Here is a 22,112-nt window from a genome sequence, read left to right on the forward strand (position 1 = left end):
CTATAATTTTGCCTCCTAATACTTTCTGCTTTATTATATTTGCTATAACAAATATTCTTCTAAAATTAGTTGTAAAGATGAAACAGTGTTGAAGTTTCAAATAGATATGGGAAGTAGAGATGTGATGAAAGGATATTTACATTCTGGTTATCAGATTTTTGGATTTCAAAGACCAGTCGACTTTCTTTTCGTATTTAGGGGACTGATATAAGGCTGAAGAATTTTTACATTTCCAATTTTTGAACAGTGAAACAAATCTAATAGAATAATTTTTATTTTATAACTCATTCATTGTGTTTTATAGTTTTTCACTTCAGCACAAATTGGTAAAATAACATCGGGCAAAGCACTGGTTCCTGGTTTAATGAGCAGGGTTTAACAAATTGATTATATTTTTTGAGTACATTTACTATAGATCCCTTTCAGGTAGATGCACTTTTCCAATCACTTGTTTTCCTATTTATGAAGAGACAATGAACTTTTGCTACTAAGATGTATTTTTAATAATGAGCCATGGTGCCAATAGTTCGAAACATCTGAACCATGTATTTTGCTTTAAATCCTTATACACAGCCTTCTTGGACAATAATCGTATCACTTACATTTGTATAACACTTGAGTTTCAAAGCTTTCATATACACTACTGCACTTTATTCTTTGAATAGTTTACATTTTGTTATCCATTCTTCCATTACTCATCATGAGGAAATTAGAATTTCAGAAATGTCAGCTTTGCCTTCATTCTGAGGTACTAATTTTCACATTTCTTTCAGATGGTGAATGTATATTATTTCTTTTTTTATTTTTTTTCTTTTTATTTTTTTTGAGATGGAGTCTTGCTGTGTCGCCAGGCTGGAGTGCAGTGGCACGATCTCGGCTCACTGCAACCTCCGCCTTCCGGGTTCAAGTGATTCTCCTGCCTCAGCCTCCTAAGTAGCTGGGACTATGGGCGCACGCCACCACGCCCAGGTAATTTTTGTATTTTTAGTAGAGACGGTGTTTCACTGTGTTGGCCAGGATGGTCTTGATCTCTTGACCTTGTGATGTGCCCACCTTGGCCTCCCAAAGTGCTGGGATTACAGGCGTGAGCCACCACACCTGGCCATATATTATTTCTTTAGCCCTATTTTGGGAATTACTCCTTCACCCTACAAACATTTGACCTACGTGTCTTGTGAAAAATGCAAATTTCTTTTTGTAGATATGTTCTTCAGACCTTGTCACAAGAGTTTTTACCCTTGGTGTGTGGATGAACTTCAGAAATGTCATTATACCCTTAAAATTATAAAATTAGGAACACAGGCATTTTCCTGAAGAATGGGTCAAAAGTTTTCATGATATTCTCTATTAAGATCCAGGCACCAAAACAGAACAACACTGCTCAACTAAAGGAGGTATGAGGGGCTATTATAATTTAATCCTAAAACTACATTTAAACAAGTTATTTGCTAAATTAGTCTTCTATTTTACCTTTTTGAAAACACCAGTATTACTTACTGTTTGAATTTAAAAGCATATGAAATAAAACTAAATCCTACCAATGGCAGTCCTACAAATGACATTATAGAAAGCATTTGTTAAACAATGTGCTGATTAATTGGAAAACTTAGAAAAGGATTCTTGTCATGAAGATATTTCAGCACTGCTAGTTCACAGCACAGGGAGAATTTTGTACATTTAGCAGAACCACTGAATTAGAAAGTCAGGAAACTTGGGTTCTAGTACCAGTTTTATTTATAACTAACCATGTACAAATCACTTATCTATAAAATAATGGTTAACATCTACTTCTTAATTCACAAATAGATCACAAAACCAAGATCCTTCCCAAGAAAACCTCACTGAAAACCACGACATTCCCACTATTTAGGCTAGGTTTTAACTCAAAGGTTAAGAACTCAAAGGCTGAGAAAGACAAACTGGAGCATTTGTCTTTTATTTACCAGTTGCATACCTTAATTCTGCAGATGGATAATCTGGTTAACATAAGCATTGCCATCTCTCAATTTTTACAAAACAAAAAGCTACCAACAAGAAGTTAAATGGTGAAGAAGAATTTGGCTCAAAAATAACACAACTGAGAAATAGCTTTGTATTAAGTGCAGTACTTATAACAGAATTTAGCTTTAGGTCACTAAAGCACATTTACGCTTTTGAAGAAACATGTATTGCTAGGGCAGGCATCTTACTTCACTAGAAATAACGTTAAACTTGTAGACTGTTCAAACGGCCAATCAAAATGACTAAGAAACATGATTGTGCGTTTTGTTTGTTTCTTTATCCTTTCTCTTCCCTTTTCGTTCAAAAATTCAGTTCCCCATCCTAGACCAGACTCCTGTCCTCTGCCAGGGTGTAAGAAAAGTTAGCATTCTGTCACTACAGAACATAGAAGAGGAATTAGCATGTTATTGAATAAAGAATCAGGAAGATAATTCTAATTGGGTATAGAAAAATTTATACACCATAAACATCTGTATATGTACACCACTTTTATATACGTATTGTGACAATCACATGTATTAATAAACCTTCAAAAGGTAAGCACCTATATTTTCTTGTAATTAACAATTTCAGTTTTGTGCAATTTAGTCTATATTTATGGACTTTCCCTTACATATGGTGACAGAGAGACTGAAACATGGTTCACAGAGAAACACAGAACATATACAAATCTCATAATAAAATAACCATGTATACCACTGTTTAGGGAAATATTTTAGAGGAAACATACTTTCACTACTGGCCCCAAACCCCGTTATTCACTTAGGTTCTTAAATGTCAACTTTTAATACAAAAATACCTTCAAGCTGATAAGAACATTCACAGTGACTTACAAAATGGACAATATTCCAATGCTACACAAAACAGTTTTATAATACACAGCTTAAAGTTTTAAAGTTCTTGGCTGGCACTTGATTTTTTTTTATAGCTGATAGACATGATAACTACTGATCTGAATAAAATACCATTTTTAGCTTATATATATGTTCTAAACCATATTACCTCACAAAACAGTAAAGAATAAATCACTTTCTGATGGAGAATCCTCTAGGACAAACACCAAACCTATACAGCCAAAATATTTTAGGGAGGCAAATAAACATTTTAAGACAAGTCATGACCAGTGGATAAAAATTTGCATTACCCAATTATATGTCTAGGAATTGTTCTTCTGCGTCAATAAAGCATGTATTGGGCATAGATTAAAAATACAAACGTAAAAAGCAAGTTACCTTTTTTTTTGGTTTAGAAGGGTGTTTAATTCATGACATTACTAGAATGGGTGTTTTTTGGGAAAGAAAATTGGTCACATATACCAAATACACATTTTATATTCCAAAATAAAAACAGATTTATTTTAAAACAGTGGAATCCTTATTTTTATTTACTTATTTTTTACTTTCTGTGAGCTTGTGAGGCCATTCTGCACATTTATCAAAATGAAATCATTATTCAGTAACCTTTTTATATATATATATATATATATATATGCAATTTTTTTTCCTTTGTAGAAAACCAAAATAATTTTACAAACTATATTTAACTTAGAATATAAAGAACTGACTAGTGTAAAATTTTGAAAATCTACCACTTTATTTTGAAGGAAAGTATACATCCTTCAAAACTCCACCAACAATTCCTAGTCCAGTTTTCTATTGTACAGATTAAAAAGTTAAATTCCTTGTGGCACTAACCAAAACTTAAAAATTAACAGAAGACTGAATTAATTAAAAAAAAAAAAGCATACTAACTAATCAAAACAATCCACTGTGCAATGAATATTTGAACAATGAAAAAAACCTACCAAGCATCCCAGTCAATTACATAGTTCTTGCTTCCATATTTTAATTTTGGACTTTCAGGAAGGTATATTATTAAACAGGTCGATTTTGTGGACTGTTTAAACCTTGTAGTATTTCAAAATATTACCCTTTCTAAACCAAATCTGTGGTCCTGGTCAACTTTTTTTTTTTCAAGAAAAAGAAAGGATATGTGTTTAAAATACATTCCGTAGCAGTAGAAACATCTTAGTGTCTCAAAATCTATTTACAAAGAACCCTGCTGATCCTGTGCATTTCGCTGAGGTGCTACTTGCACCCAGACTTCATCATCTGAAAAAGAACTTGAACTTCCTGACTCAGAGTCCAGCTCACTGAATCCATCTAAGTCCCATTCAGTACTAGACTCACTCCGTGCATCATCTTCCTCAGTAATAAAACTCTGACCAGGTTCAAGGCAGGAAGGATAAACACGGGCACAAAGGCAAATAAAGCCAGAGTCAAACTGCAAAAGGCCTAACATAGTACCTATATTAATCCACTGATCTTCCCTAGTATCATACTCATACACTGTTACTCGGTTCTTTTTCCATTGTGGGGTTGTAGAAGTGATGAGAAGCAACTTTCGGTCATGATTGACAATCTGGTAGTTGTGGGTCTCTGAATCCAAAGGAATATTACTAATCCGCCTCCATTCTCCCCTAGCTGGGTTGTAGACCTTCATGACTGGGATGTCACAGATACAATAGATTTCATCATTGAAAACACATGCTTCCTGAAAGTCACTGCGTTTAAGAGAAGCACAGTTCAGCCACATATTGTGGCTAGGATCATAGCAGAGCATGCGCTTACTGTTGACAGCATAAAGATAGTTCTGAACCACTATGAGTTCAAAGGAATAGAAGGAATGAGGGACAGGAGCCACCAATGCCCACTGGTTTCTCTGAACACTGTAGCATTCCACTTCCTTCAACTTAACTCCAGTAATAGGGTCTCGCCCCCCCAAAATGTAGATGTAGCCATTGAGATATGCCACATCCATGCCCTCACGACACAGCAAGCGATCTGCAAGTTGCTGCCAACTATTCTGAGCTGGTTTATACACCCAGAGGTCTTTCCTTGGCTGGGCAGCTAGATAGATGTCATGGTCTGGGGAGACACAGACAGCTGAGGAGGTAACAGTCTTAGTGTGAGCAAAGCTGGTCAAAGGTGATGGCATTGTGTAAATGTCCCCTGAGTAAGGGTCATAGCAGAGAAAGGGATCTCTGGGGTGTCCAAAGAAGATCACCATCTCCTTGGCACACATACCCAGTCTCTGGGGTGGATTTTCTGCTGCAGATACAAGAGAGTTGCTGCTGCTACTGCTGCTGCTGCTGCTGTTTGGCACTGGCACCAGAGACTTGTACAACAGGTCACCATAGCGCATCTGCAGGGCCCCTTCAATAACGTCCAGGCAGTACTTCTTCACAATGGGCTTGGTCAGCAGCCCTTCTAAGTAGTCCTGATCTTCTTCAGTGAAGTGCATCCAGCGCACGCACTTGAAGACTTCCGCAGCACTGGGACCCCGCTCCTTGGGAGCAGCCTCCAGCCACTGCACAGCTACATGGCATACAGTCCGCTCACTCTCTATGTCCAGACTATCCAAGCGCAGGACAGCCAGCAGCTGGGCCAGGGTCAGATCTGCTAGAGTCTCTTCCCGAATTGAACCCATTCGGCTGAGCTGCTTGAAGTTCTGAGCTATATAGGACTGGGCCTGAGATCGAAGCTTGTGATGGTCGAAGGCGTCTGCAAACTTGAGGATGGCGGTGCAGTTGGTCAGGTCAAGACGTCGGGCTAAGAAGGAGGCACAGGCTTCCCGCACATACTCCAGTTGCAGCATGTCGGAGGCTGCGTACAGGCGCTGCACATTGGCCTCGCTGAGAGACACACGACCCGTGTAGCAGTAGTCGACCAACACCTCGAAGGACTCGGCGTCCACATCGTGCATGGTCACGCTGGCCTGCTGGCTCTCGTACATGCCACCTGTGAACATGCTCTTGAAGTAGGGACACGCAGCTGCTAGCACGTTGCGATTGCAGGAAAAGAGGCGACCCGTGCCAGGCCCGCTGCCAGGCGTCACCACCTCGATGGTCACATCACACAGCAGCCGCGCGTCGTAGAAAGACTTGAGCTGTGCCAGCAGGGCTGCAGAATGGGCCGTGTCCTTTAATTCCTCTGGACCCGTGAAAAAGGCCGAAACCGAGGGCTTGGAAATCCTCTTGGGCCGCCTCCCACCGCGGGGGCTGGCGAGGCGGCGAGAGCGCGGGGCGTCTTCCCGGGACTGCATGGTGGAGATGGCGACGGGCGCTGATAGCGAGAAAGGCTGCCGGACCCGGCTCTGGCTCCTCCTCAACCTTCCCTCGCAGACGCTAAGACAAGCCGCGTCCTGGAACAGACTGCGGCACGGGCCGCACTTCTGAATTCAGCCCTAGCCCGCGGTGAGGCCTCCCTTTATTGCGTAGACAGTGGCTGACTCACCCTCTCTCACTCCCGCGCCCTTTCTCCGCCTCCGCTCGCCCTCACAGGACCCGCTGGCTTGGAGCCGCGGAAGGCCCCACTGCCGCGCTGGCGATCCCGCTAGGCGCCCAGGAGAACTACCGCTTCCAGGTTGCCTTTCGCGCCCCGAGGCCTGCTGGGGCTCTCGGACGGCCGGGCGGGGACAGAGGGAAAGAAACCGCTTTGCATGTTGGGAGTAGTAGTTTGTGTAATATCGCGAGCTTTCCTTTCGCTGACTGCCCTAACAGTAGAAATTAATTCTGGATATGATGGTGAAGTGACGATGTCTCACTATTGTTGTCCAGGCTGGTCTTGAACTCCTGAGGGCTCAAATTATCCTCCTGCCTCTGCCTCTCAAAGTGCTGGGATTACAGGCGTGAGCCACCGGGCCCTGCCAGTATTTCATAGGGTTTTGTGTGATTGAATGATACGTTACATAGGATACTTAGATACATATATTTTTTTGGTTAGAAGAACAATAAAGCGTTACCCCGTGCCTAGAATGTAGCCAATAATTGTTAGATTCTCTTTTATAATTTATGATAAATGAGGCACCCACTAATTTGAAACCAAAAAATTTTTAAAATTTTAAAAATTATTTTAAACCGCAAAATTTTACAAAGAACTTAGTTTTTAATTTTTATTCTTTTGAAAGATTTTGAAGGGCATTAACTATTTTCAATGTTAAATGGTACGTATTGGCCTTGTTTAATAAGGATGTCTTAGACGACTAGGTTGAGGTCCTAAAGAACGGTGTTAATAGATGGCCTCAAATATGCAAATCGGGCATATAAAAATAGATTATTTGCTACTCTCACTAACATTTCATCTCTGGGGAGCAGGAATATTTTCATTAAGCTCCAAATATGAGTGTTTTCAAGTCGTCTAATACAGCCTCTTTCACTGCCATTCCACATATCAATTAACAGATTCTGTAATTGCCTTTATTAAGGAGTTTTAGGGAGTATTTAACTCAAAATATTTCAAGAAACAGACTTTGTTCTGTACAAAAGCACGTGATTCTCAGAATTCAGCATTAGTACATGCCCTGACATTCCTTGAATTAACATACAGTATAGCCTATGCTTTACAAAAGTCTTTTATATTTGCATTGATCAACAGTTAAATCATCAAAATCAAGTATTAGAGATTTGAGGCAGGAAAATAGGGTCTGGAGGCAGGGAACATAAGGCCGATTCACACTTTAGCTATAACAAGAAATATCCTCTCCATAGGGTGTATGCCGAGTAAATGAGTTTGTAACTTTAATTCATTCTCTTCGTTTACATAGGGTATACACCAAGTAACCAGTGAATCCTCTAGAGGGTATTTAAACCTCCAGGAATTCTGTAACAGGGCCCTTGAGCCCTGTGCTGGGCCTGCGCCCACACTGGAGTGTACTTTCATTTTCAGTACATCTCTGATTTTGTTGTTTCATTCTTTCCTTGCTTTGTTTATGTGTTTCTTCCAATTCTTTGTCCAAAACGCCAAGAACCTGGACACCCTCCACTGGTAACAGATTGACTTTTTCAGATAACTTTTATTACAAAACCAGTGACTGCTCCTGCTGCTAGTTTATATTACCATAACCCAATAAAGAAAATCATCAGTATTATATGCATGTATGGATAACACATTACAAGAGAAAAACTTTCAAATTGTTTTTCTGTTATCAGCTGAAGTCCACTGGAAATCCTCTAGGGTAGACACATTAAATTAAGTCAGCCTCTGGGCTCCAATATCTCCTCTGTAAATAAAAAGAGATGTTAGACATCCCTCAGATACACCAGAGGGAATTAAGTCAGTCATTATTAGTAACAATGATTGTTTTCTCACTTGCAGTGAACAACCAGCTAGGGAAAAAAGCCTTTTTTCTTTTCTTTTCTTTTCTTTTTTTTTTTTTTTTGAGATGGGGTCTCACCCTGTCACCCAGGTTGGAGTGCAGTGGCACCATAATAGCTCACTGCAGCCTCGAACTCCAGGGCTCAAGCAATACTTCGGCTTCAGCCTCCCAAGTAGCTAGGACTGTAGATGCATGCCACCATACCCAGTTAATGTTTTAAAAAAAATTATAGATGGGGTCTCACTATCCTGCCAGCCTAGTCTGGCACTCTTCCTGCCTGAGCCTCTAAGTTGCTGCAATTACAGGCATGAGTCACATGACCAGCACAGGAATGGCCATTTTAAAAAACTTCTTAGAATGTTGGTAAAATACACATAACACTAAATTTAACCATTTAAAATTTTTCAGTGTATAGTTCTTTAGCATTAAATATATTCACACGGTTTTGCAACTATCACAAAACTGAAGCTCTGTACCCATTAAACAATAACTCTCTAGTCCCCCACTTCTGGCAACTGCCATTCTACTCTTTGTCTCTATGAATTTGACTACTCTAGGTACCTCATATAGGCAGTGACTGATTTTTACCTTCCTTATATCTCCTCTTACTGCGTTATTTGCCTTAGGTTACCTGTCACACAATTGAAAATATCTATTAGCCACTATTCCCTAAGGTCTAGATCTATGTGCTGTCCCATAAAACTTGGAAATATTTTATATCTGTGCTGGCTGATACAGTAGCCAGAAGCCACATGTAGCTCTTGAGTACGTGAAATGTGGCTAGTGCAACTGAGGAATTAAATTTAAAATTTTAGAAATACAGCATGATATACCATTGCAATTCAATGAAGAAAGAAAATTCTTTTCAACAAACGTTATTGGAACAACTGGATCAAGAATGTAAGACAAAAAGTTGCCCTTGCCCCTACCTTACACCATAAGCAAAAGATTAATTCAAAATTTCTCTTAATACTAAATGGAAAAGTGGAAACTATAAAGCTTCAAAAAGAAAACATAGGGCCAGGCGCGGTGTGATCCCAGCACTTTGGGAGGCCGAGGTGGGAGGATCACGAGGTCAGCAGATTGAGACCATCCTGGCTAACACAGTGAAACCCCGTCTCTACTAAAAATTCAAAATAATTAGCCGGGCGTGGTGGTGGGCACCTGTAGCCCCAGCTACTTGGCAGGAGAATGGCGTGAACCTGGGAGGCGGAGCTTGCAGTGAGCCGAGATGGTGCCACTGCACTCCAGCCTGGGCGACCGAGTGAGACTCTGTCTCAAAAAAAAAAAAAAAAGAAAAGAAAACATAGAAGACTATGGAAGACTATAGCTTTGCGGTTGGCAAAGTTTTCTTGGGACACCAAAAACACAGGTCATAAAAAAAAGACATAGTGATTTTCAACAAAATTACAAGCTGCTGCCTACGGAAAGGCAGTGAAAACAACAAAAGATAAACCATAGACTGGGAAAAAATATTGGTAACATGTATACCCAGTGACCAATGCAAATTAAATTCACAATGAGAAAACACTGAATACCCGAATGGCTAAACTTAAAAACATCAATGATACTGTATATTGGTGGAAATATGGAGCCATTGGAACTCTCTTATGCTAATAATAGGAGTATAAATTGGTACAACCACATTAGAAAACTCTTTTGTAGTTTGTTTTAATGTTAAACCCCCTGTAATTTAACTCTCAGGCAGTGCCCCAGGGAAATGAAAACATATATCCACAAAAACACTGTGTAAGTATCTTCATGATAGTGTTAATGACAAAGCTGGTCCTGTGAAGATGATATTTTTCCCTGTTCTATGTCATGAAGCCAAGATGCGAAACTGAAAGTGAGCATCAAGCAGTGCAGGTTTTATTCCATGGCCGTGGAATTGAGAAGCAGGAGCATGGCTCACAAATCAATTTCTCAGCTTCTGAGAGCTTCCCAGCCCCGATGCCCCGATATAGGGCATCTTTAATGAAGAGGATGGGTATTAAAAGCAAGGGGTGGGGCTGGGCACAGTGGCTCACACCTGTAATTCCAGCACTTTGGGAGGCCGAGGTGGGCAGATCGCTTGAGCCCAGGAGTTCCAGATCAGCCTGGGGAACATGGTGAAACCCCATCTCTACTAAAATACAAAAATTAGCTGGGTGTGGTGATGGACACCTGTAACCCCAGCTACTCAGGAGGCTGAGACAGGAGAATCACTTGAATCCGGGAGGCGGAGTTTGCAGTGAGCCCTGATCACACCACTGCACTCCAGCCTGGCCGACAGAGCAAGACTCCGTCTCAAAAAAGAAAAAGCAAGGGGAGGAATATTCGTGTTTTTTCTTGGCATGTGTGAAGAACTCGGAAACCAGAGTGCCACATTACTTTTTGTCCTTTTATGGTTTCTTCTGATCATTGTCATGGTGATTGTCAACTGTCATGCAGCTGACAGGAGTGTCATTTAACATAGAGATTAGATCATAATGAAGTTAGAAGTTCTTCAGAGGTCAAGTGAGCTGACATCTTGGATCCCACCAGTCTTTGCCAGCTTGGTCACAATGGGGAACTTCTGATCTCAGGCATAAGCAGAGTTAAGGTAGAGTAGAAATTCACTTAGGTCACTAAGCATTATGTTGGATAACAGTAGCTTTATCCATAGCATCCAAAAGTAGAAACAATCCAAATATACATCAACAGGGGAATGAAAAAAATTGTAGCAAATGTATTAGTTCGTTTTCATGCAGCTGATAAAGACATACCCGAGACTGGGTAATTTATAGAGAAAAAGAGGTTTAATGGACTCACAGTTCTACATGGCTAGGGAGGCCTCACAATCATGGCAGAAGGTGAAAGGCATATCTTACATGGCGGCCAGCAAGAGAGAATGAGAAAAAATATTGGGCCAAGCAAAGAGGGAAAACCCCTTATAAAACCATCAGATCTTGTGAAACTTATTCACTACCACAAGAACAGTATGGAGGAAACTGCCCCATGATTCAATTATCTCCCACCGGGTCTCTCCTACAACACGTGGGAATTACGGGAGCTACAATTCAAGATGAGATTTGGGTGAGGACACAGCCAAACCATATCAGCATATTCCTACAGTGTAAAAGTACTCAGAAATAAGAAACAAACAACCTCTGATACACAATAATGTGGATGGTTCTCAAAAATTTTATGTTGAGCAAAAGAAGCCAGATACACAAGAGTACACACTGTATGACCATTTGTGTGAAGTTCCAGAACACTGAAAATAAGCTTTGATGAATAAAAATCATAATAGAGGCTTCCTCTCTTGGGTAAGGGGTAGTGGGGAGGTGGAAAATTGCTAGACTGACTAGAAAGGAACATGAGAAAATGTCTGGGGCTGATGCAAATGTTTTCTTCTAGATTGGGCTGGTGGTTACATGTGTGAATGCAATTTCTAAACTCAATAAACTACTCTTCAGACCTGTGCATTTTATGTACTGTAATTATCCTCTCAGGAACAGCCACTTTATAACTGTTGGCATTAAATAAAATTGCAGAATTCTTTACCAGGAGGTTATTATGACGATAGTTCAGTCATAAAGCAAGGTTCCTCTCCTCTAGAGGTGTTTGGGCCAACATTGGTCCAATTCATACAAATTATATCAACAGATGTGGTCTTCCATACACCTGGAACTTGAGTGCCTCTGGGTAATCTTCAAGGATTTCAGCATACTGCAGTCTTTCAAATTTGTAAAGTATCTGAGTGCCTAGCATTATATTCAAGTATTTTCCATTTTTGCCACAACTGTATTAGTAACATACTCCTTATTATCTGTGGTCCCTCAAGTTTTCTTGTAATTTACATAATCCTCTACAATAGAATCCACAATCTTCCCGGCAGGAAGATAAAGCTGTTTTTGTTTGGTCATTATGTCTCACTCATCAACAAAACATGTTTTAGTTCTTCAGAAATCTTTAACTTCAACTCTGTTCATGAGTGTTTTCAACAGTGGCATCTACTGGGGCTCTTTTGAGGAGGCTGAGCTATGTCATTGGTACTTCTCCATTTCCATTTCCACGTGATTTCCACATTTTTCCCTTGCAGACCAGATGTCTTCTTTGCTGGGGCAGCCCCCCTCCTCTTCTCCTGTGAATTTTGTTCCTGATTTGCTTCTCCAAGTTCTCCCTGTTTCTACAGATTGGTGTTCATGTACCTGAGTACTCTACTTTTTGGAGCCCATTCATTCCAATTTTCATCCCAACCACCCGTAATGTATAAAGTATTTCACTTGTTTGTCCTTGATGGCAACTTTTACATACTTTGCTTCATAAAGAGGCCCATGAAAGCAAAGCACCTACTCACTTCAGAGTTTAGGCTTCAGTGCCATTTGTAAGTGATAACCCCGACTCCCTTCTCCTACCTCACCCAGCTACTGCTCCCTATGCTGTACCCCATCCAACTCAGCGTCAGGTAGGCTGTCAGGCACTGCCAGCTGTACAGCCTGGGCCCATCAGTATTGTTTTTACTTTGATTTTTAAGTAGAGTCTACAAACTGTTCACGCCTTTATTTCTGTATTCAAAATGATTTCTGCTATGGTTTGACTGCCCCTTCCAAAACTCATGTTGAAACATAATCCCCAATGTGGCAGTATTGAGAGGTGGGGCCTTTAGTAGGTGATTGAATCACAGAGCTCTGCCCTCATGAATGGATTAATCCACTCATGGGTTAATGGGTTAACAGGTTAATGGATTAATAGAATAATGAGTTAATGGATTAATGAGTTATCATGGGAAACGAACTGGTGACTTTGTAAGAAGAGGGACCGGAGCTAGCAGGCTCAACTCCCCCTCTCAGGTGATACCTTGTACTGCCTCGGGACTTTGCAAATTACACACCAGCAAGAAGGCCCTCGCCAAACGTGGCTCCTTGACCTTGGATTTCTCAGCTTCAAGAACTGTAAGAAATAAATTCCTTTTCCTGTTGTTGTTTTGAGACAGTCTTGCTCTGTCACCCAGGCTGGAGTGTAGTGGTGTGATCTTGGCTCACTGCAACCTCCACCTCGAGGGTTCAAGCGATTGTCCTGCCTCAGCCTCCTGAGTAGCTAGCATTACAGGGGTGCACCACCACGCCGAGCTAATTTTTTTGTATTTTTAGTAGAGATTTTTAGTAGAGATGTTCGAGACCAGGCTGGTCTCGAACTCCTGGCCTCAAGTGATCTGCCCATCTCGGCCTCCCAAAGTACTGGGATTACAGGCGTGAGCCACCACGCCTGGCCAAATTTCTTTTCTTTTTAAGTTACCCAGTTACAGGTATTCTGGTATGTGCAACAGAAAATGGACTAATACAATTCCACATTGCCTTTAGTCATTGGCTGCATGAGAGTTTTTATGGGTCCACTCTCCCCTACCTCAGTTGGAGGGTACCTAGTGAGTGGGCTGCCTTAGGACGTGACTTCTGTTCCACATTATTTGATAGCAGCTAACTTGTTTCAAACCTGTTATACACCATTTTTGTTTGTTTGTTTGTTTGTTTTTTGAGACAGAGTCTCGCTCTGTCACCCAGGCTGGAGTGCAGCAGCGTGATCTCGGCTCACTGCAAGCTCCACCTCCCGGGTTCACACCATTCTCCTGCCTCAGCCTCCTGAGTAGCTGGGACTACAGGTGCCCGCCGCCACACCTGGCTAGTTTTTTTTTTTTTTTTGTATTTTTAGTAGAGACAGGGTTTCACCGTGTTAGCCAGGATGGTCTCTATCTCCTGACCTTGTGATCCGCCTGCCTCGGCCTCCCAAAGTGCTGGGATTATGGGTGTGAGCCACTGCACCTGGCCTACCTTTTTTGTTTTTGTTTTGTTTTGTTTTTTAACAGATAGGGTCTCGTTACATTCCCCAGGCTGGTCTCAAATTCCTGAACTCAAGCGATTATCCCACCTAAGCCTCTTAACTTTTAATTTTATTATTTAAAAACCTGTACTGAAGTATAGCATACACTATCTGGACATGGTGGTGCAGGCCTCTAGTCCCAGCAACTCAGGACACCGAAGTGGGAGGATTGCTTGAGCCTGAAAGATGGAGGTTGCAGTGGGCTGGGCTCATGCCACTGCACTCCAGCCTGGGCAACAAAGCGAGACCCTGTCTCAAAAAAAACAGATGAAGTATAGCATACATATATACACAGAAAATGGGACAAATAAAGATTGTAAATACAATGAATTATCACAAAATAAATACACCTGTGTAACCTCTGCTCCTCTGCTCAGGTCAAGAAATAGAACATTATCAGCATCCCAGAGGCTCCACTTCCCCAGCTCCAACCCAAGTGCCCCTAATTGCCATTGTGCATCACAAGATGATATTTAAATATATCATTTAAATATCATTTAAAAAATAATTTCTTTTAATTTTTTGACTGTCAGTAGTAGTTTGTTGATCCTAAGTTGCTTGACTCCATTTCAAATTCAATTTAAAATATATCTAAAGTATACTTTGATATAGAGTTTGTTATTCCTTGATATTCTAAAGATGTTATGCATATGAGACAATAAATTTTGGCTTTTCAGATTTTTGACAAGAATCTTGACATAGTTTCGGCTTCTATTTTCATTTCCTAACCTTTTTCTATTAACAGTTAAAAGATGTCAAGTTGATTTCCATACATTGGGAAACTAATAGGTCTATCTTAGTGAAGCAGGATTACGAGTTTAATTAAATTTCACTGTATGAAAATCATGTGTAGAACAATTAAAAATACTTAATAATTGAGTAATAGATGTCCTGGATTCTTGCTACTCCAAGTGTTGTTTGTGGGCCAGTAGTATCCACTCTTATCTGGGAGCTTGGTAGAAATGCAGAATCACAGGCCCTAGACAGGCCCTAGATCTCTATCTCTTTCTGCTTCTCTCTCTTTTTTTTTTTGAGAGAGAGTCTCGCTCTGTCACCCAGACTGGAGTGCAATGGCATGATCTCAGCTCACTGAAACCTCTGCCTCTCGGGTTTGAGCAATTCTCCTGCCTCAGCCTCCCAAGTAGCTGGGATTACAGGTGTGCGCCACCATGCCCGGCTAATTTTTGTATTTTTAGTAGAGATGGGGTTTCACCATGTTGGCCAGGCTGGTCGTGAACTCCTGACCTCGTGATCCACCCGCCTCAGCCTCCCATGTGAGCCACCGTGCCTGGCCCTTTGTTTTTTTTTTTTATACAGAGTCTCGCTTTGTCACTCAAGCTGGAGTGCAGTAGTGCCATCATAGCTTACTGCAGCCTCAACCTTTGGGGCTCAAGTGGTCTTCCCACCTCAGCCTCTCAAGTGGCTGGGACACACCACCACACCCAGCTGGTTTTTAAATTTTTTTGTGGAGATGGAGTCTCACTATGTTGCCCAGACTGGCCTCAAACTGCTGATCTCAGGTGATTCGCCTGCCTCGGCCTCCCAAGGTGTTGGGATTATAGGCGTGAGCCACCACGCCCAGCCAAGAACATCACCATTTTGTAACTCCCAATACAACAGCTGACTCAGGCAAAGCAAGAATCATTAATTGATGTTAAATCCATGAAATAAAAGGTAGGTGTATCAGTTACGTATTGTGGCCTATTTAGCAGCTGGAAACAACAAACATTAATCAACTTATAGTTTCCAAGGGATCAGGTTATCATGGAGCAGCTTAGGGAGTTACTGCTGGCTCAAGGTCTCTCCCCCCGAAATTATAGAAACTGTTGGCCGGGGCCACAGTCGCTGCAAAACATGACTAGGGCGGAGTGCTTTGCTTCCAAGCTCACTTGTGCTTCTTGGCAGGCCTCAGTTCTCTGAAGGCTTTTGGACTGAGGGCCTCAGATTTGCCACACTATGTAAGCCACTCCATAGAGGTACATCAGTCTTGCTTCCACCAGCACAAGTGTGAGGAGAAACACAGGCCGAGCCAGAAACAACAGTATTTTTATAACCTAATATTGGAGGTGACGATCCCACAACTTCTGCTGTATTCTACTTGTTAGAAGAGTTGCTAGATCCAGTCCACATTCAAGGGGAGATTACAGCGGCAGATGAATGCCAGCAGTGGGCATCACTGGGGTCCTCTCAGAAGCTGCCTAGCCCAATGAGGAACCAATGTTTATATGATGCCAGAGTATTACCCTACAGACTTCATACTAATTATTAAGGAGAACATGTGCTAGTATCATTATATTCATGACCATACTGTCAAAGATAAACACAGCTGGACATTACTTAAAGTGGTGAAAACAGATTTTATTTAGTGATCTGACGGTAGCGGAAAGAGTGTAGCTCCGTTCCAATTTTTACAGAGGTGATTTGGGTGTTTTAAAGGGCGGATGAGAGAGGGGAGGGTGCAGGGACTCAGCAGAGTCAGAGAAGTGTAATAGTACAAAGGGTTGGTCAGTGTAATGTGCTTAGGCCAGCTGAGTCTACTAGTTGCTAGTTATCTAAGACAGGATTCCCAGGCAGGAGATAGAGGGCCTATCCTTCCTGGTGATTGTATTTCAAAGGACTAACTTTCAGGGCCTTGAGAGAGATGCTTCTGAGTTGCAAGAGATACACAATAACAATTGCAAACCCTTTATAACAAATCCTTTAAGAAAGCGAGGTCATGGGCCTATCATCAAATGTGTGTTGGCTAGAACAAATAGTACATTTTCCTGGAAACGTTGAGCTTTCTCAGGCAGGCATTTTACGAAGGGGCTGGGGGTCATTCTAGGGACACAGCCTCATGCTGCTAGGTTCCATGCTAGAGTTTGGTCCAGTCTCTTAGTGCAGAGGTTTGTATGCAGTTGCCATGTGCCAAGAGTTCTGCAGTTCTCAAAACTTAGTATCACTGATAGAGGAACTTCTTGATGTGATGCAATTTGAATTTCACATCACCTATAAGATAGTCTTGCCAGGTGCGTTTAATCTGAATTTCATTAGTCTTAAACTTAATTTTACTTTATAGGACCTATGTAGTTTGGATATTTGTCCCCACAAATCTCATGTCGAAATGTAATCCCCAGTGTTAAAGGTGGAGCCTGGTGGGAGGTGCTTGGGTCATGGGGGCAAATCCTGCATGGCTTGGTGCTTTTTTTTTTTTTTTCTTTTTGAGATAGAGTTTCACTCTTGTTGCCCAGGCTGGAGTGCAATGGCGCGATCTCGGCTCACTGCAACCTCCGCCTCCTGGGTTCAAGCAATTCTCCTGCCTCAGCCTCCCGAGTAGCTGGGACTACAGGCATGCGCCACCACACCTGGCTAATTTTGTATTTTTAGTAGAGACGGGGTTTCTCCATTTTGGTCAGGCTGGTCTCGAATTCCTGACCTCAGGTGATTCACCCGCCTCGACCTCTCAAAGTGCTGGGATTACAGGTGTGAGCCATCACGCCCAGCCAACTTGGTGCTGTCTTTGCAACAGTGAGTTCTCAGGAGATCTAGTTGTTTAAAACTATGTGGCATCCCTTCCCCTGCCTCTTGCTCTTCAGATGTCCCTGTTTCTGCTTCACCTCTGCCATGAGTAAAAGCTCTCTGAGGCCTCCCAAGAAGAAAAGCAGATGCCAGTGGCATCCTTTTACAGCCTGCAGATCTGTGAGCTAGTTAAACATCTTTTCTTTATAAATTACTCAGCCTCAGGTATTTCCTTATAGCAATACAAAAACAGCCTAATACAAGTATATTGATTTAACCAAATACATTAAATTAAGTGGATGGATGAAAGTTACCAATATCATAAGGAAATAGCCAGACAAATCCACAATATAGGTCATTCTACAGAACAACTTTGTTGGACTCCAAAAAGTCAATGTCATGTGAGAAAAAAAGGTACGGAGATGTTATGCTTTGAATGTGTCCCCCAAATTTCATGTGTTGGAAACCTAATTCCCAAATTCATCTGTGGATGCATTTGGAGGTAGGGTGTTTGAAGGGTAATTGGGATTAGATAAGGTTATCAGGTTGGGATCCCCATGATGGGACTGGTGGCTTTATATGAAGAGGAAGAGAGACCTGAGCTACAGGAGAACCTGAGCTGTTCTCTATATGATACCATCTTCCACCATGTTGTGACACAGCAGGAAGGCCCTCGCCAGATGCCAGTGCCATTCCCTTCAACTTTCCAGCCTGCAGAACTATAAGAAATAATGTGTTTTCATAAATTACCCATTCTCAGGTAGTCTGTTATAGTAATAGAAAACAGACTAAGACAGGGCATTAATCTAGAATCTAAACAGAGACATTCAAATGCCATGTGTGAATCTTAGTTGGATCCTGAATTAGACAAAACAAAAACAGCTAAAAAAAGACATATTGGGGGAAAACTGAAGAAAGTTTAATATGTAAGAGCTATTAGGTCTATTATATGATTGTTAATTTTATTAGGTGTGATAATGGAGTTGGTTTTGTAGGAGAATGTCCTTATTCTTAGGAGATGCATTCTGAAATATTTTGCTGAGGTTTGCAATGAACTATTCAATCATCCAACCACCACCACAGAAGTGTGTGTGTGTGCTGATGGAAAAAAGCCAAATGCAGCAAAATGGGAATAGTAGTTGAATCTAGAGTATACAGTGTTGATTGAAATATTAATTTTTAATTTTTGTGGGTACATAGTATCACTAATACTTATATATATATTTATGGGGCACATGACATATTTTGATACACACATGCAATGCATAATAATCACATCAGGGTAAATGGGATATCCATCGCCTCAAGCACTTATCCTTCATGTTACAATCCAATTATACTATTGTAGTTATTTTTAAATTTACAATTATTATTGACTACAGTCACTCTGTTTTGCTATCAAATACTATTTCTTATTCATTCTATTTTTTGTACCCATTAACCATCCCCACTCACTCACCTAACCCCACTACCCTTCCCAGGTAATTATCCTTCTATCTCCATGAGTTCAATTGTTTTAATTTTTAGCTCCCGTAAGTAAGTGAGAACATGTTAAGTTTGTCTCTGTGCCTGGCTTATTTCACTTAAACTAATGATCTCCAGTTCCATCCATACTGTTGCAGATGACTGAATCTCATCCTTTTTTATGGCTGAATACACCATTGTGTATGTGTACCACATTTTCTTTGTCCATTCAGCTGTTGATGGACACTTTGGACACTGTTCTCCATAGTGGTTGTACTAATTTACATTCCCACCAACAGTGTACAAGGGTTCCCTTTTCTCCACTCTCACCAGCATTTGTTATTGCCTGTCTTTTGGATAAAAGCCATTTTAACTGGGGTGAGATATTTCACTATAGTTTTGTTTTGTATTTCTGATGATCAATGATGTTGAGCACTTTGTCATATACCTGTTTGCTATTTATATGTCTTCTTTTGAGAAAAGTCTATTCAGATCTTTTGCCCATTTTTAAATTAGACTATTCAATTTTTTCCTATAGAGCTCCTTATATATTCTGGTTATTAATCCCTTGTCAGATGCATATTTTGCAAATATTTTCTCCCATTCTGTGGGTTGTCTCTTCACTTTGTTGATTGTTTCCTTTGCTTTGCAGAAGCTTTTTAACTTGATATAATTCCATTTATCAGTTTTTGCTTTGGTTGCCTGTGCTTATGGGGTATTACTCAATAAATCTTTGCCCACTCCTATGTCCTGGAGAGTTTCCCCAATGTTTTCTTTTACTAGTTTCATAGCTTGAGGTCTTAGGTTTAAGCCTTTAATCCATTTTGATCTGAATTTTGTACATGATGACAGGTAGGAGTCTAGTTTCATTCTTCTGCATATGGATATCCAGTTTTCCCAGCACTGTTTATCGAAGAGACTGTCTTTTCCCCAGTGCATGTTCTTGGTACCGTTGCCAAAAATAAGTTCACTATAGATGTATGGATTTGTTTCTGGGTTCTCTATTGTGTTCCATTGGTCTATGTGTCTACTTTTATGCCAGTACCATGCTGTTTTGGTTACTATTGCTCTCTAATATAATTTGAAGCCAGGTAATGTAATTCCTCTAGTCTTGTTCATTTGGCTCAGGATAGCTTTGGCTATTATGGGTCTTTTGTAGTTCTATGTGTTTAGAATTGCTTTTTCTATTTCTGTGAAGAATGTCACTGGTATTATGATAGGGATTGCATCGAATCTGTAGATTGCTTTGGGTAGTATGGCCATTTTAACAATATTAATTCTTTCAATCTATGAATATGGAATATGTTTCCATTTTTTGGTGTCCTCTTCAATTTCTTTCATCAGTGTTTTATAGTTCTCATTATACAGATCTTTTACTGCTTTGGTTAATTCCAAGATATTTTATTTTATTTGTAGACATTATAAATTGGATTACTTTCTTGATTTCTTTTTCAGATTGTTCACTGTGGCATTCTTCACAGAAATAGAAAAAACAAATGCTACTGATTTTGTATCCTGCAACTTTACTGAATTTTTTTTATCAGTTCTAATAATTTTTTGGTGGAGTCTTTACATTTTTCCATATATAAAATCATACCTGCAAACAAGGACAATTTGACGTCTCCCTTTCTAATTTGGATGCCCTTTATTTCTTTCTCTTGTCTGATTGCTCTAGCCAGGACTTCCAGTACTATGTCAAACAGTGGTGACAGTGGACATCCTTGTTGTGCTCCAGATCTTAGAGGAAAGACTTTCAGTTTTTCCCCATTGAGTATGATACTAGCTGTGGGTCTGTCATACATGGCTTTCATTATGTTGAGGTATGTTCCTTCTGTACCTAGTTTTCTGAGGGCTTTTTTTTTTTAACATGAAGGGATGTTGAATTTTATTAATGCTTTTTCAGCACTAATTGAAATGATCATATGGTTTTTGTCCTCCATTCTGTTATTATGATGTATTACATTGATTGATTTGCATATGTTGGACTATCCTTGAATTCTTGGGACAAATCTCACTTGGTCATGATGAATGATTCTTAAAAATGTGTTGCTGGCCAGGCATGGTGGCTCACGCCTGTAATCCTAGCACTTTGGAAGGCCGAGGCGAGCAGATCACGAGGTCAGGAGATCAAGACCACCCTAGCTAACACGGTGAAAACCCGTCTCTACTAAAAATACAAAAATTATCCGAGTGTGGTGGCAGGTGCCTGTAGTCCCAGCTACTCAGGAGGCTAAGGCAAGAGAATGGCGTGAACCCTGGAGGTGGAGCTTGCAGTGAGCCAAGATTGCGCCACTACACTCCAACCTGGACGAAAGTGTGAGACTCCATCTCAAAAAAACAAAACAAAACAAAACAAGCAAAACAAAAAATGTGTTGCTGAATCCAGTTTGTTAGTATCTTGTTGAGGATGTTTGCATCAAAATTCATCAGGGATATTGACCTGTAGTTTTTTTTTTTTTTTTTAAATGTGTCTTTGTCTGATTTTGTTATCAGGGTAATACTGGCCTCACAGAATGAGTTTGGAAGTATTCCCTCCTCCTCTGTTTTTCAGAATTGTTTGAATAGAATTGGTGTCCATTTTTAAATGTCTGGTAGAATTCAGCAGTGAAGCCATCAGACGCCAGGCTTTTCTTTACTGGGAGACTTTTTTTTTTTTTTTTTTAAACAGTTTTGATCTTGTTACTTGTTACCAGTCTGTTCAGGGTTTGGATTTCTTCATGGTTCAATCTTGGTAGGTTGTATGTGTCTTAAGAATTTATCCATTTCCTCTAAATTTTCCAACTTACTGGAATATAGTTGCTTATAGTAGCCAGTAATGATCCTTTGAATTTCTGCAGTATCAGTTGTAATGTTATCATTTTAATCTCTGATTTTATCTATCTGTGTCTTCTCTCTTTTGTCTTAGTCTGGCTAAAGGTTTGTCAATTTTATCTTTTCAAAAAACCAACATTTCATTTCATTGATCTTTTGTATTGTTTTCTTCATTTCAACTTCATTTATTTGTGCTCTAATTTTTATTATTTCTTTTCTTCTACTAATTTTGGGTTTGGTTTGCTCTTGCTTTTCTGGTTCTTTAAGATGTACCACTACGTTATTTATTTGAAGTTTTTCTTTTTTTATGGTGTAGGTACTTGTAGCTATAAATTTCCCTCTTA

At 40.4% G+C, this 22,112-nt stretch overlaps 1 protein-coding gene and 1 long non-coding RNA gene across 2 annotated transcripts in view; one reads left to right on the forward strand and one right to left on the reverse strand.

Annotated features, from left to right (window-relative positions):
• LOC114673428 (uncharacterized) overlaps nucleotides 1–22,112 on the forward strand; it is a 176,548-nt gene that overhangs the window by 63,799 nt on the left and 90,637 nt on the right. The window lies entirely within an intron of this gene.
• Nucleotides 1,921–6,414, reverse strand: KBTBD7 (kelch repeat and BTB domain containing 7). The gene has a single exon (XM_015120968.3). The coding sequence runs from the start codon at nucleotides 6,103–6,105 to the stop codon at nucleotides 4,048–4,050; it is 2,058 nt and encodes a 685-aa protein (XP_014976454.1). The 5' UTR covers nucleotides 6,106–6,414; the 3' UTR covers nucleotides 1,921–4,047.

This window comes from Macaca mulatta, chromosome 17, assembly GCF_049350105.2.
Source record: "Macaca mulatta isolate MMU2019108-1 chromosome 17, T2T-MMU8v2.0, whole genome shotgun sequence".
Taxonomy (NCBI): domain Eukaryota; kingdom Metazoa; phylum Chordata; class Mammalia; order Primates; family Cercopithecidae; genus Macaca; species Macaca mulatta.